The 16,995-nt window shown below is 34.4% G+C and overlaps 1 protein-coding gene across 8 annotated transcripts in view; it reads right to left on the bottom strand.

Moving 5' to 3' along the window:
• The window catches only part of PRKACB (protein kinase cAMP-activated catalytic subunit beta), a 136,977-nt gene that overhangs the window by 9,364 nt on the left and 110,618 nt on the right, over positions 1-16,995 (bottom strand). For all 8 annotated transcript variants that reach the window (XM_010347080.3, XM_074381083.1, XM_074381088.1 and 5 more), the window contains one exon: positions 9,187-9,351. In XM_010347080.3, the coding sequence (XP_010345382.1) occupies positions 9,187-9,351 (165 nt within the window). The remainder of the gene's footprint in view (positions 1-9,186; positions 9,352-16,995) is intronic.

Genomic DNA, 16,995 nt, shown 5'->3' with positions numbered 1-16,995 from the left:
AATCCACAAACAGGAAGCTCAAAGATCAAATAGATACAATCCAAATAGGTCTTTTCCAAGACACACTATAGTGAAACTGTCAAAAGTCAAAGACCAAGACAGAAATCTAAAAAGAGCAAGAGAAAAGCATCAAGTCACATGTAAGGGAAGCTCCATCAGACTAATGTGGATTTCTCAGAGGAAACCGTGCAGGCCAGGAGAGAATGGGATTATATATTCAAAGCTCTAAAAGAAAAAAAATAACTCTGCTATCAAAGGTAAACAGCTAGCTAAACTAACCAAGAAAACTTTTCTTCAAAAATTAAGGAGAAAAAAGTCTTTCTCCATAAGCAAAAACTGAGGGAATTATCACTATTACACCAGCTGCACAAGAAATGCTTAAGGTAGTCCTACATCTGGGAGTGAAACAATGACATTTACCATTATGAAACAAGAAAGCATAAAGGTCACTGGTAGGGCAGACACATAAATGAGAAAGAGAAAGGATGCAAATGTTACCATGACAGAAAACCATTGAACTACAATGATAAACAATAAGAGAGAGAGAAAGGAATGAAGGATATACAAAGCAACCAGAAAACAATTTTTAAAATGACAAGAATAAGTCCTCACCTATAAATAATAACTTTAAAAGTACATGAATTAGATTATCCACTTAAAAGATATAGACTGGCTGAATATATAAACACGACATGATCTAACTATATGCTGCTTACAAACTCACTTCACCTGTAAATACACAGATAGACTGAAAGTGAAGAGATGGAAAAAGATTCCATATGAATGGAAAACAAAAACAAGCAGGAGTATCTAAATTTATATCGAATAAAGAAAACTTTAAGTCAAAACAGTAAAAAGAGATAAAGAAGGTCATTACATAATGATAAAGGGATCAATTCCAAATATATATGAATCCAATACTAGAGCACACAGATATATAAAGCAAATATTATTAGAACTAAAGAGAGAGACAGACTCCAATACAATAATAATAAAAAATAAAGGGATCAATTCCAAATATATATGAATCCAATACTAGAGCACACAGATATATAGAGCAAATATTATTAGAACTAAAGAGAGAGACAGACTCCAATACAATAATAATTGAGGAGTTTAATATTCCATTCTCAGCATTGTACAGATTATTGAGACAGAGAATCAACCGAAAAATTGGACATAAACTGCACGGTAGACAAATGTACCTAGAAGACATTTACACATTTTAGCCAATAGTTGCAGAATACACATTCTTCTAATAGGCACACAGAACATTCTCCAGGATAGACCATTTATGTTAGGCCACAAAACAAGTCTCAACAAATTTTAAAAACTTGAAATTATATCAAGCATTTTCTCAAATCCTGATGGAAAAAACTAGAAATCAATAGCAACAAGCACTTCGGAAACTGTACAAATAGATGGAAATGAAACAACATGCTCCTGAATGATTACTGGACTAATGAAATTAAGAAAGAAATAAAAAAATTCTTCAAGCAAACAAAAATGAAAACACAATATACCAAAACCTATGGAATATAACAAAGGCAGTGCTGAGGAGAAGTTTATAGCAATAAACACCTACACCAAAAAGTATGAAGATTTCAAATAAGCGACCTAATAATGTACCTCAAGGAACTAGAAAAGCAAGAACAAAACAAACAAAATCAGCAGAAGGAAAGAAATAATAAAGATCAGAGCAGAGCTAAATGAAATAGAGAAAAAACATACAAAGGATTATCAAAATGATAGGTTGTTTTTGCGAAAAAACAACCAAAATTGATAAACTGCTAGCTAGATTAACCAAGAAAAAAAGAGAGAAGACCCAAATAAACAAAATCAGAAATAAAAATATGTTACAACTGATACCACAGAAATACAAGAGATTATTGGAGACTATTATAAAAAACTATACGCTAACTGACTGGGAAACCTAGCGGAAATGGATAAACTCTTGGACATATACAACTTACGAAGACTGAACCAGAAAGAAATAGAAAATCTTAACAGACCAATAATGAGGAACAGATTGCATATGTAATAAAAAGATTCCCACCAAACATTAAAGAAAAGCCCAGGGCTGGATGGCTTTATTGCCCAATTCTATCAACCTTAGAAAGAAGAACTAGCATCAATTCATCTCATACCATTCCAAAAAATTGGAGAAGAGGGAATTCTTCCTAACTCATTCTACAAGGCCAGCAGTACTCTGATACAAAACCAGACAACACACAACAACAACAACAAAAGAACACTACCAGATAATATTTCTGACAAATACAGACACAAATATCCTTAACAAAATACTAGCTAACAAAAATCCAATAACACATCGAATATATAATACACCATGATCAAGTGGGATTTATCTCAGGGATGCAAAGATCATTCAATATATGCAAATCAATTAACATGATATATCATTTTAGCAGAATGAACAACAAAAATGATATGATCCTCTCAATAGATGCAGAAAAAAGCATTAGATAAAAGTAAGCATCCCCTCCTGATAAAAACTCTCAACAAATTAGGCATAGAAGATCCTCAACATAATAAAGGCCATATATGACAAACTCACAGCTAACCGAATGAGGAAAAGTTGAAAGTCTTTCCTCTAACAACTAGAACAAGACAAGGATGTCCACTTTCACCACTCCTATTCAACATAGTAATGGAAGTCCTAGCCAGATCAATCAGGGAAGAAAAAGAAATACAAGGCAGCTAAATAGAAAAAGAGGAAGTCAAACTGTCCCTCTTTTCAGGTGACATGATCTTATATGTAGAAAAACCTAAAGACTCCACCAAAGTATTCTTAGAACTGATAAACAAATTAAGTAAAGGTACAGAATAGAAAATTAAGATAAAAAATCAGTGACATTTCGTACATCAATAATGATCTAGCTAAGAAACAAATCAGGGATGTAGTCCATTTATAATAGCTACAAAAAATAAAATAAAATACCTAGGAATAAATTTAACCAAAGAGGTGAAAGACCTCTGCAAGAAAAACTATGAAACACTGATGAAAAAATTAAAAAGGACACAAACAAATGGAAAGACAACTCATGGTCATGAATCAGAAAAATCAATATTATTAAAATGATCAAACTATCCAGGGGAATCTATGGATTCAATGTAACTCCTGTCAAAATACCAATTATATTCTTCACAGAAACAGAAAAAAAAATTCTAAAATTTGTATGGAACCACAAAAGAGCCTGAATAGCCAAAGTAATCCAGAGCAAAAAGAGCAAAGCTAAGACATCATACTACCTGACTTCAAAATATACTACAAAGCAAGAGTAACTAAAACAGCATGGTAGTGGTATAAAAACAGACACAGAGATCAATGGAACAGAACAGAGAGCCCAGAAATAAATCCACATATTACAGAGAACTGATTTTTGACAAAGGCACCAAGAACATACAATGGGGAAAGGACATTCTTTTCAACAAGTGGTGCTGAAAAAACTGGATATCCATATGCAGAAGACTGAAACCAGATCCCTCTCTCTCACCATATCTCCAAATCTAAAAATGAATTAAGTACTTAAAGATAAGGCCCCAACCCATAAAAATTATAGAAATTATAGAAGAAAACATAGGAGAAATGCTCTAGTTAAAGACTGGTCTAGTTAAGGATTTTTATGGGCCAGGTGCAGTGTTTCATGCCTGTAATTCCAGCATTTGGGAGGCTGAGGCAGGTGGATTGCCTGAGGTCAGGAGTTTGAAACCAGCCTGACCACCATGGTGAAACCCTGTTGTACTAAAAATACAAAAGTTAGCTGGGCATGGTGCTAGGTGCCTGTAATCCCAGCTACTCAGGAAGCTGAGGCAGGAGAATTGCTTGAGCCAGGGATGTGGAGGTTGCAGTGAACTGAGATTGTGCCATTGCACTCCAGCCTGGGCAACAAGAGCAACACTCCAACTCAAAAAAAAAAAAAAAAAAAAAAAAAAAAGAAAGAAAAAAGATTTTATGGCTAAGTCCTGAAAAGCACAGGCTACAAAAACAAAAATAGGCAATTAGGGCTATATTAAATTAAAAGCTTCTACAGAGCAAAGGAGACAATCAAAAGAGTAAGAGACAACCTGTTGAATGGAAGAAACTATTTGCAAACTCTTCATCCAAGAAGGGACTAATATCCAGAATATACAAGGAACTCCAACAATTCAACTGCTAAAAATAAATAATCTAATTAAAATGGGTAAAGGATCTGAGTAGACAGTTCTCAAAACCAGACTTACAATGGCCAACAGGTATATGAAAAAATTCTCAGAATGATTAATTATCAGGGAAATGCAAATCAAAAATCACAGTGAAATATCATACCCAGGTGGAATGGCTGTTATCAAAAAGACAAAAAATAACAAGTGCTGGAGTGGATGTGGAAAAAAGGGAATTCTTATTCACTGTCAGTAAAAATGTAAATTAGCACAGCCACTATGGAAAACAGTATAGAGATTTTTCAAAAATCTAAAAATAGAACTACCATACAATTCAGCAATTCCACTAATAGGCATTTATCCAAAGGAAAATAAATCAGTATATCAAAGCAATATCTGAATCATCATGTTTATTATAGCACTATACATAATAGCAAAGATATGGAATCAACTTAAGCGTCCTTCAATAAATGAATGGGTAAAGAAAATGTAATATATATACACAATGGAATACTATTTTGCTGTAAAAAAAAGAATGAAATCTTGTCATTTGTAGCAACATTGATGGAAAAAGAACATTCTGTAAAGTGAAATCAGTCAGTCACAGAAAGACTCTATCACATGTTCTTACTTATATGCTGAACCTTAAAAAGTTGATCTCATGAAGGTTAAGTATAGAATGACAGTTACCAGAGGCTGGGATGGATGTGTCCATGTTGGGGAAGGGATAAAGAGAACTAAGCTACTGAGACCAAACATACAGTTAGACAGAAGAAATAAGTTCTAGCATTTGATAGCACAGCTGGTGGTTATGGTTTACAACAATATATTGTATATTTCAAAGAAACTGGAACAGAAAATTGAAATGTTCCCAAAACAAAGAAATAATAAATGATCAAGACAGTGGATATGGTAAATATCCAGCTTTTATCACTATACATACTATGCATGTATTAAAATATAACATGTACTTTATGAAAATATAAAAATATTATGCATCAATAAAAACAAAAAATAAGTTCAGAAATAGATCAATATATATGTTAATTTAATATTAGTAAAGGTAGAATTTCAAATAAGAGGCCAAATAAGAATTATTCAATAGTATGGAGGGGACAACTGGTTAATTATTATACAACAACAACAAAAATAAGTTAGAGTTCAGAAAGCACTAAAAGAAAATAGAAGTTAAATAAACACATTTATTGTGGAGTAGGATTTTTTTTCTTCTTTTAGAGACAGGGTCTTGCTCTGTAGCCCAGGCTGGAGTACAGTGGCATGATCATGGATCACTGCAGCCTTGACCTTTTGGGCTCAAGTGATCCTCCTGCCTCAGCCTCCAGAGTAGCTAGGACTTAAGTGTGCGCCACCACAGCAGGCTAATTCTTTTTCATATTCAGAAGAGACGATGTCTCATTATGTTGCCTGTCTGGCCTTGAACTCCTGGCTCAAGAGATCCTCCCACTGCAGCCTCTTAAACTGATGGGATTACAGGTGTGAGCCACTGCACCTGGCCTATTTTTAAATGATTGTACAATATGGCAGTAACTCACTCAGATGTAATTATGTAGTACATAGCAACTGTGATATAAGAGACTGAAGGAGAGAGTTAAAGTGCAGGGTTGGAGGAAGTAGATCTTAGCTGGCTACTGAGATCATAGGACTGGACTGCAGTGATGAAGAGCACAGGGAAAAAAAAGGAAAAAGACATATGTCAAATACTAAAAGAGGTTCTATTTGGATGGTGGAATTATGATAATTTCAAATTCAATTGCTTAATAAATTACCTGATTATAAGTAAATGAAACCTATCTCAACCAGAAAGGAAAATGGAGCCTGGGCCAATCTATCCAATCTTCCTCACCAAACTACTCTGCCTTTTGTATTTTCTATCCAAATCCAAATTTTAAGGGTGATAAAACTGATGCTTTAGAGAGGTTAAATCATTTGTTCATGATCATACTGCTAATGATTGGTTGATCAGGGATTCAAATCAATGTCTACCTAACCCGATAGTTTATTCTCTTTCTTTGCTACCTTTTGAGACAGTCATCCTACTCCCAAAATGCTCACAGCATAAAAGTTAAGAAGATGATACCTGTAAGATCCATGAAAATCTTGTGAAACAATGTATTGTTTAGTGCTTTGGAGCTTCATTTTAATAACCATGTCAGAAGGACTTTAAAAGGATAATGTGACCTGGAATTGAGAATCTGAAGAACATGGGATCAAATATAGGTCTTATTTAGCAGCTGCATGATTATGTTTCAATTAATTAACCCCTCTGAGCTGATTTCCACATCTGTAAAATGGGGAAAATGGCATCACTTATTTCACAGGATTAAATTGAAGACTGAAAGGAGAAGTTATAGAGAGTTGCTTTTATTAATTATACAATATCGCATTGGTGCTAGCAAATTTAGAAAAATACAAACTTTTTATGAGATCTAAATCTATTTTAAAGTGCTATGAATCTTGTTCTTGACTATATAACACATCTATTTGTGATAATAGTGCTAACAGCCATATTTCATGATATTTCATGAACTTTGAACAGAGATTTTCTGGATCCCTCTTGTGAGATAGAGAGGCTGTATTGCATTCACATTGCTTTGGTCTGGCTACATTTCTTTTTGCTGCATTTTAAAATTATTCAATTGTTTTGTTTTTGCAATTTTGTTTTTGAGACAGGGTCTTGCTCTGTTTCCCAGGCTGGAGTGTAGTGGTGTAATCAAAGCTCACTGTAGCCCAATCTCCCAGGCTCAGCTTCCCAAGTAACTGGGACTACAGGGCTGAGCGATCACACCCAGCTAATTTTTGTACTTTTTGTAGAGACAGGGTTTTACCATGTTGCTCAGGCTGGACTGAAACTCTTGAGACTCAAGCAATCCACCCACCTTGGCCTCCTAAAGTGTTAGGATTACAGGTGTGAGCCAGGGCACCCTGCTTGTTATTGTAATCATTTGTAAAATATATAAATTAGAAAAACTGTGTTTTTAATACTTACAGCATTAATTTTTTTCCTTAAGAAAACTCAATCATGTATTTGCATGACATTATTAAAGATGACAAGTCTCTAAAACATTAGAAGTTTTGGTTTTATGAAAAAAAAGAAAAAATATATATTCAAAATGAAAACACTTTATGCAAATTATCTTTAAGCATTTAAGAAGCAAAATGAGAGATAAATGTAATTCAGTACAGCAAAGTCTTTTCTTAAATATCTCGAATTATTATAAAGGTGAAATAACTACCATCAATTGATATATTACTGTTACCACAACTGCTATACTGGCACCTTGTGTTGCAAAAACAAAACAAAACAAAAACTACTTTCTTTTAAATATACTACTGTTTAGCTGGGATTTGTTCTCTATTTTATTATGGTGGTATACTAATGCCAGAGATTAACTTGATATTTATATTTATATTCAAGTCTTCAAGTTTCCTGAATTTCTAACACTAAGAATCCCTTAAGCAAGCAAAGAGTCAAACAAAAGACCAAATAAAATAAATCTCAAAAAACTCAGGTGCAAAGTTTTTCAGAATTTCCACATTTCTCACACTACAGTAATTTACATTTATTTATATGACCATCTAACTAATCTCCCTGTCCCCTGAAAGTATAAGCTTCATATGGGCAGAAATAAAGGTTGATTTTGCTCATCATTGTATTCTCAGCACCTTGCAGAATATGTAATAGATATGCAGGCACCTGATAACTATTTGAAAAAATCTCATGTGAATAAATAATTGTTAAAAGAAGAAAAGTAGTAACTTCAGATAATTTGTTTTGACCTTCCGAAAAAAGCATGAATTAAAACCCCTATTGCATGAATTATGTTCAAATTAGCTTTCGAATCGATAAAGGAAACATATCTAAAGAGAGACCAATGCTCATTTTAGTCAGAAAACGTTTAGTGAGCATGTGCCAACCATAAAGCTCTTTCCAGATGACAGGAATACGAAAACAAGTAAGATAAGGTACCTGTTCTCAATGAAATGTTTTAAAACAACAGTGAGTATATATTACTAAAGAATACCCATCAGAGAAAAATATCAGAGTAGAGGTACGATTTAAGCTAAATCTTAAAAGATAATTAAGAGTAGGGCAGATGCACGAATGGGAAAAGTCATTCAGCTTAAAGGAAAAAAAAATTTACACAGGCACAGAGTGTGATAAAGCATGGTCTGTTTGGGAAACACTAGATTAAAAATGTGTAATCCTGATAAATGCCATAGGGAGGTCAAAATGAAGACTAAAAAGGGATGAAACTAGCAATTTAATGTTATTATATATCTGGCACATGCCAATTCTAGATGGGCAACTATATTTATATAGATATTATCTTCCTAATGGGGCTTCTCATTAGTTTTGAAAACCCTTAGAACACTGTCTAATATATAATTTTCACAGTTTTGTAAAGAGTAACAGGCATAGATAGGAAAAATTTAACAAAGGAAACATTTCAGGTTGATGATTAAAATAGAATATATGTTTCTTTTTAAGCTAGGTGGGGTTGGGCATGGTGGCACATGCCTGTAATCCCAGCTCTCTGGGAGGCTGAGGCAGGTAGATCACTTGAGGTCAGGAGTTCAAGACCAGCCTGGCCAACACAGTGAAACCCAGTCTCTTCTAAAAATACAAAAAATTAGCCAGGTGTGGTGGCATGCACCCATAGTCCCAGCTATTTGGGAGGCCAAGGCAGGAGAATCACTTGAACCCAGGAAGTGGAGGCTGCAGTGAGCTGAGATTGTGTCACTGCACTCCAACCTGGACTACAGAGCGAGACTCCACCTAAAAAAAAAAAAAAAAATATATATATATATATATATATATATATATATATAAGGGGAAACTCATTTTTAAGTTGTGGGCTGTAAAGTACTTTAGATCCTGCACAAGATTAATTCAAAAGGTAAAAAAATTAAAACTATGTGTTAAGATGAAAATACCTCTACCACATATAATTCAAACACCAACTTTAAAAAAGCTTTTAAAATTAAAAAAGGAAGTCTCACCTTCCTCTGGTAAATAGCAATCCAATCTGTCGTGGCAAACCACTTGTGAGTTTTTATATCACTGACACCGTTCTTTAGATTTCCAAATCTCTTGGTCAAATCCACCTGCAGCAGGTTCCGTAGAAGGTCCTTGAGATCTGAGCTGAAGTGCGATGGGAATCGGACCTACACAAACACACCATGTGGTAAAACACACATTCTAAGACTCATGATATTTCTGTTTTAATTTCATAAAGTTTTTTTTAAGGCAACAAATATTTATATAAACAAAAATATGGAGAGATGACCTTCACATAGTTTTAACTATACATTACAGTCCCCACAGTAGTCATAAGGAAGAGAATTATTACTTGGGTGAATGAACTAAACCTGTTCTCTTAGGGCCTTGCTTTGGACATGATGTCTTTAAAAAAATGGAACAGTCTCCAGAAAAATGTGCATACCTACAGAACTGTTGTAATAATATCAGAAGGTTCACCTATCTTTAAGAGCAATCTCTTTGGATAACACATTATAAATCTGTGTCTGAAAGATATACAAATTTAACTTTGTAATATAAATAGAAGAACCAGCATATGAAGGAAATCAGTATGTACATTTTGAAAAGAGATCTATCAAAAAGGAAGTCTAAAAATGGTTGTAAAAACCCACACTGCCTTTCACAGCATGGGAAACCATTTTTAATTTATCAGGAGTTGGCTTTTAAAAATAATTCTATTATGCAACAGCATAAAAATGACTTAGGCTGGTTTAAAAGCATTTTTTCTACCTACTAAATTGTGAAGACGTAATTACAAGTCTGACCTCTGGCCTTAAAAACAAATGGAAAACCCCAAATAACTGATGATTTTTGGCAATAAATAAGGTCAAAGTACCATTTATAGGAGACCTAAGTCTATTTTTTTTTTTAACACATCTTTTCCTCTACACCAACCTAACTTTTGGTTCTTCCAGTTTTATTGGTATGGGTAGTAAAAAATTTAAAATGGGTACCACCAAAGGATGAAGGAATGGAATAGCTGCATCTATGCCTCCTTATTCTTTTCTGTCATTACTACCTCTCCACTATCCTTTCCAACTTGTGTTCAATCCTTTCCACTACCCTCTTCCTTACCATACACACATATGTATGCACACATGTATGTGTACATATCTGGATTATTAGTCTCATGTACAAATCGATCATAGCACCTTTGTAGAAAACACTTTAAAGGGTTAAAAAACCCATTCTAGAACTCTCTGCATTCTTATTTTGGTTCTTTACAAGTGCTACCACTACAAGTGCTACCACCACTTAACAATTTAGGTAGTGCATCATTACATTACCTCAGTTGTTCTTTACAATACATTTATTTATTCAATTATGCTGTAGTATTTTTGCATATTTCTGTCTGCCCCAGGCTCTGAGCTTCTGAGGGAAGGTATTGTGCCATTTTTATTCTCAGTATTTATTAGACTATTTCAAATACTGTAGTTCATTTATTTTACAATTATTTATTGAGTAGCTACTATATATCAGGCACTATACCAGGTGCTGGATATAGAGCAGTTAGCAAAACCAGGCGAGTATCTGATTTCATGTAACTTACATTCTAGTTGAATAGGACAAATTCAGTGAATATGGTATGAACTCCATTTTAAAGATGGAGAAACTAAGATTCAGAAATGGTATTGGGTATAGCTTTCCAGTCATCAGGCCATAAAGTGTCAGAGCTGGGAATAGAAATCTAGTCATAATTTGTAGCTTCATGAATTTTGCTCTTTATTATACTGTCTTCAAATATATAGATTCCTTAATTTATATTCTTTCTAAAATCTCAACATACTTGACATACATTCTTACGTTCTCAAAGTAGAAGTTAAATCCTCAGCATGCAGAGATAGATTTTATAGTAAAGTTAGATTCATAACCATAGTCTTTTGACTGCCACTTTTGTGCTATTCTATAAGTAAATGTCTCTCAAATCTGGCCCTAGGACCCATGTACATCAGAATAAACTGCGAGACAAAAGGATAAACACGCGGATTCCTGTGGCTTGCCTCAGATGATGGGGGCATTGGGCCTGAAAATCTGAGCTGTTATCTCCAAGGGATTCACATGTACATGAAAGCTTGAAAAGTACTATTCTCAACTCTGTTCACTACTTTATGCAGAGGCTTTATTTGCTATGCTAGTAAAAGATCATAACATTTTAAGTGTAAATAATATAATACAGTAAATTGAAACTGTTATCATACTAGAGGAAAGCTGATATTGTGTCAAGCAACCAAAGACTATTTGAAGGGTTAATAGTTAATAAATGACCAGGATTTAGGCTCAATTCACATAAATTAGCAACTCAAAATCTTATTTTTGCAAGGCTCTTTATTATCCTAGATTATGAACAATTTTAATGTTCTAAAACAGTAAGATATGTGAACATCCACCTTCTCTAGTTTTATTCTTGGCACAATGGTTTACTAGAAGCTAGGCATTATGCTAAACACTTTATGCAGTGGCTCACAAAATCCAAAACATAGGTATGATAATTATCCAAATTTTATAGGTAGGAGTGAAGCAATTGAAACCTAAAGAAATCACTTTGCCCAAGATTACAGAGCTAATAAATAGTAAGGATGTAATTCCAAACTGGGTACACTGAACGTAGGGTATATATTTTTAATTATCTACTCTCCTTCCATGATTCAATGACTGAAAAAATAGTCATTATCAGGAAACTTCTAAAAGGCTGCAATTTTCATCTTAAAAATATTTTGCTGCACATTTCCTCATTTATCCCAGATGAAGAAACAACTAGAGAGTAAGGACTATTCAAAGGACATACTGTCTACTTTAAAAATAACATGACATTTTTCCAGTGGTTTTTTTAGCTCAGATTTTTCCAGTGATAAATCTAAACTTTATTTAGATTCCAAAGAAATAATTTATTTGAAGTATATCCATATTTGTTTAGTATTAAATCTATGTGAACTGTTTAATGGTAATGTACCAGTTATCCCCTTCATTATGTTGAGATGGCAGGTAGTACTGCACTACATACAGATTATCTTTGGAATTCAGGTAATATGCAATGCAATGCATGAAGAATAAAAGCATTCTAAATAATGTAGTCCTTTATTTTGGAATGCAAATAAAGTTATGTTCTTGAGTGTGTGTGTGTGTGTGTGTGTGTGTGTGTGTGTATGTGTGTGTGTGTGTTTAATCTTCAGAACAGTGATTCTCAAATGGGGAATGGTGGTGGGATGTGATGGCAGATATCAGAGTGATTCGGGAACTTTTTCAAATTAGAGACACATCCTCCTTACCTCCACATCACACCCGCTTCCCCGGAGATTCTGATAGGCAGCCCATACTCTCATAGAGGTTCATTTAATAATGGGAATCTATCATATTTTTAAAGTATTTTGAGGGAGAAATAATGAAAGTCACTGTGAAAGTATTTTTTCTTATGATTATTCTAAAATGTAACCTGAAATGTAATTTCCTTACGACTGAACTTTCCAAAGAGCCATGTTGATTTATCAAACTGGAATTAGTGAAAAACAGAAGATAACTTCAACATAATTTTTTTTAATGTACAACCTTTATTTGTAATTCATCAATCTGGAGACACTAAAGATTTCTATGATGGGAAGAGTGACTATCTAATTTTTCCTTTAAAATTATATCAAAAGGATATTGCTCTTATCATTATTACCAATTATAACTACTATAGAAAGTGAGATCAGAATTCTCAAATATTGGAGGGAGAGGGAGCTTAGTTTAATTGAGTCTCAACTCTCATTTTTAAGATAAGAAATCTGAGCTCCAGTGAGGCTACCAACCCAGTTAGTGGAATTATTGGGAAAATAACTTAATCTTCCTGACATATAGCTAGGAGCTTTCTGCCAGTCCAAGATAGAACAAATAATGTGAAAGTAAATGCAAAGAGGTAGATATTGAAAAGAGAAAGACAGCCTAAAGTAATTAAGCCAGTAAGTCTGAGAGATAAGGTTATTGGAAACTGGCATCATTTAACATGGACGAGCTGTTTGTATAACATAAAAGAGGTGTTTGTGATATACACAGTTCCTAAAGTGTTTTCCTTAAACCTTTTCTCTTCAATATTATTTCTTGTTTAGGATTCTTTTCCAACCATTTGAGACCATATTACTCCTGATTTTGATAATTTTATTTTCTTGAAAATAAATCTACTTCCCCAGTGAGGTACAGATACAAAAAACAAGCTTTCAACACATGGTGTTTATTGGAATCATTTGTGATACTTAAAAAAATGTTTCGAATCCACAGAAGACCTTCTGAGTCAATATTTCTCAGGAGAGACACCAAAGATAAAGCACATTTCATGAAATCTTCATGAAGGCAGAGACCACAACTGTAGAACTGGTCTGGCACATGCTATGAGCTTCATAAGTATTTAATGAATCAATGAATAGAAATTTGACAAACATTGATTGAACCTCTACTATATGTTATGCTTGTACTAAGCAAGTACTATGTGCTTACTAATAAATCTCAGAACATGTGTTTGGATTATATTAGTAAACAAAATAAACTGAAGATTTCTGCCTTTACGGAGTTTACATTCTAGTGAGGAAGACAATTAAAAGTTAGCAACCTAGTAATCCTTTAACAACGTTGTCCTATCCCTCTTCAAGAAACTCTGCATTGTAAGGTTTTCGACTTTTAGTTTGCAGAAAATGGAGAATTATTGCAAAATTTTGAAAAGAATAATAGGATATGACTTAACATTTTTAAGAAATCACTCTAGTGACTCAAGAGTGACAGCAGTGGACGTGGTAAGAAGTGGCTGAATTCTGTAAATTCTAAAGACAGGGCAAAAATGGTTTCCCTGTGCATTAGATATGAAGTGAGGACTCCAAGGTGTCTTGGCCTGACCAACTGAAAGGGTGGAGTTGTCATCAGTTTAGATGGGGAAGGCTTCGTGCAGGGGGAGTGGGTGGAGTGTAGAAAAGGAAAGAAAAACTTGTCAGTTTTAGACAGGTTGAATTTAAGGTACTATTAGACATCCAAACGAAGATTTCAAGTTAGAAACTGGATACAAGAGTATGGAATTTGGGAATCAGGTATGGACTGGAAAAATGAATTGGGGAATTACCTTGAGCATTTAAGTCATGAGACTGGATGAAACCACCAATTGAGAAAGTACAGAGAAACAAGAGAAGAGGTTCTATTCAAGGAGGTGGAGAGGGAATGATCAGTGATACAAAGTCACTGAAGCCAAATGAAGGAGTAACAAATAAATCACTGCACTAGATTCTTCTATCCCTTGTTTTGCCACAAATTTCCTTTTGTCTTTGAGTAATTCTGAGTTTTGATTTACCTACATATAAGACTAGAGAATTAAATGAAATAAAAGTAAACATCTTTGCCACTTAAAAAATTCTACCAAGCTATTTCTTTAGTAGAAAGAATTCCTGGGTTCCAATCCCAACTCCACTTATATACACGCTCTGCAATCTAGGGATAACTCGTAACTTTCTCACTCTCAGTTTCCTCATTTATAAAACAATGAGAGTATTATCTGACAGGTATGAAAAAAATATGTAACATATGAAACTGCCTTGTAATATGCCTAGAATTTTGTAGACATTAATTCAACACATTTTTTCATTTTTAAGCCTTCCCACTAGAATACTATTTTAATCATATGAAACTGAATTTTTGACTCAAAGAAAGAACTTGGAAGACAACCGTATCCATCATTATGTTTACAGACTAGCCAAGGACAGTCTTTGCTAGAAAAGTCATTGGGAAAGCATAGGAAGTTCCTCCTTTCTTCTTGTCTCAGGCTCCACCTATTAATTTATAGAACAAACACTTATCTTAAGGTCCTAAGTTTAACAAAGTGAGGGAAAAAATGTCTTACTATAACTTTGTTTTATAAGGACACCATTGTCAAGATGGCTGATATCCTAAACTACTGTCAAATTACATTATGTAATATATTAAATGAACTGTGAAACTCACTCGGAGTTGAGCAAACTCAACAGATTATCTGCTCTGCTTTCAGCACTGATTATAAAGTCTTGTACATTTGAGTTTTAGGAATAACTATTACTTTCTAAAAGTTCAAGAGGAAGTTACATCCAAAAAGTAAATCCATTCATGTTGTTCATGGTATCAATACTTAGTGATTTTAATTCACTAACTGGTTTACTGACTTTTTTTCTTTTTCTTTCTTTTTTTTTTTTTTTTTTTGAGATGAGTCTTGCTGTCACCCAAGCTGAAGTGTAGTGCCATGATCTCGGCTCACCGCAACCTCTGCCTCCCGGGTTCAAGCAATTCTCTTGCTTCAGCCTCCTAAATACCTGGGATTACAGGTGTGTACTGCCATGCCTGGCTAATTTTTATATTTTTAAGTAGAGACCGGGTTTCACCATGTTGGTCAGGCTGGTCTTGAACCCCCGATGTTGTGATCCACCTGCCTCAGACTCCCATAGTGTTGGGATTACAGGCGTGAGCCACTGTGCCTTGCCTGACTTTTTTTCTTTTAGAAATAAATAAAGCTGACTGGGTGTTGTGGCTCTTGCCTTTAATCTCAGAACTTTGGGAGCCTAATGCAGGTGGATTCACTTGAGGTCAGGAGTTTGAGACCAGCTTGGCCAACAAGGTGAAACCCTGCCTCTACTAAAAACACAAAAATTAGCCAGGCATGGAGGCACGTGCCTGTAGTCTCAGCTACTCAGGAGATGAGGCAGGAGAATCACTTGAACCCAGGAGTCAGAGGCTGCAGAGGGCCAAGATTGCATCACTGCACTTCAGTCTGGGCAACAGAGCAAGACTCCATCTTAAATAAATAAATAATAAGAAGAAAAAGAAATAAAAGAAGGCCAAATCAGATTTGTTTACACTAAGCTTAATCATAGAAATTACAACGTTAACCTCTGAAAGAAGGGAAAAATCTTACTGCTATTCTGCAATTATTGGCAGGAGAAAGGATCATTTAACTAGTAATATTATCTTCTATGAATTGGGATAAAACTTCCTAGGCTTACATGAGTCAAAGGAGTTTGCACACAGCCAAGAAGCAATAATCTATTAACTTCTGGCCACAAGCATGTTGAGATAAATTTTAACAAATTATCTCTAAATTAGGTACAGTAAGTTCTAAAAATATCTGCCACCCCAGTAAAGAACTGATGTATCAAAAATTAACATATACATTAAACAAGTTTTCAATAGGCACAATACTTTTCACACACTAGGCATGTAACAGATACAGTGCCAAGTTCCATACTACCTCATAAGACCTGAGCATCTTTAATCAGCCTTGATTCTATATGTGAAAAGAAAGCTATGAGATTAAAAATATTTATAAATATTGGTACTGCACCTGTGGGCTCTCTAATCTGTTCCCTTACCTATGCAGAAACAGTGGTAGATATAATGAGTCTACATGATTGCAGAGGATTATGATCCACCCCATTCTCCCTCCCCCTGCTCCCACATAAGAAGCCAGTTTTGCAATTATTTGCTCATAGGACCATAAGAGCTGTCACAAAGAAGGTATTAACAAGAATTTTAAATAACCACAGTCAAGTGTTTAAAACTGGCCCTGGGTTTTAGGCAAAGAGTAAAACTGCTTTTGTGTTTTATGAAAATGATTTCTAAGTACTTCTGAGTCTCTTTGACTATGGCCATAGCAAAACAGAAAATGACACGTAATTTCCCTAAAAGCACTGACAATAATATCTTAGAAAAGGTATAGTGGTATATCTGCATATGTGTATGTTACTTAGGAAACAGAATATGTGTAGAAAAGCAGTAACATAGCAGGCCTGAGC

This window comes from Saimiri boliviensis, chromosome 11, assembly GCF_048565385.1.
Source record: "Saimiri boliviensis isolate mSaiBol1 chromosome 11, mSaiBol1.pri, whole genome shotgun sequence".
Lineage (NCBI taxonomy): Eukaryota > Metazoa > Chordata > Mammalia > Primates > Cebidae > Saimiri > Saimiri boliviensis.
This window is presented reverse-complemented; position numbering and strand designations above follow the sequence as displayed.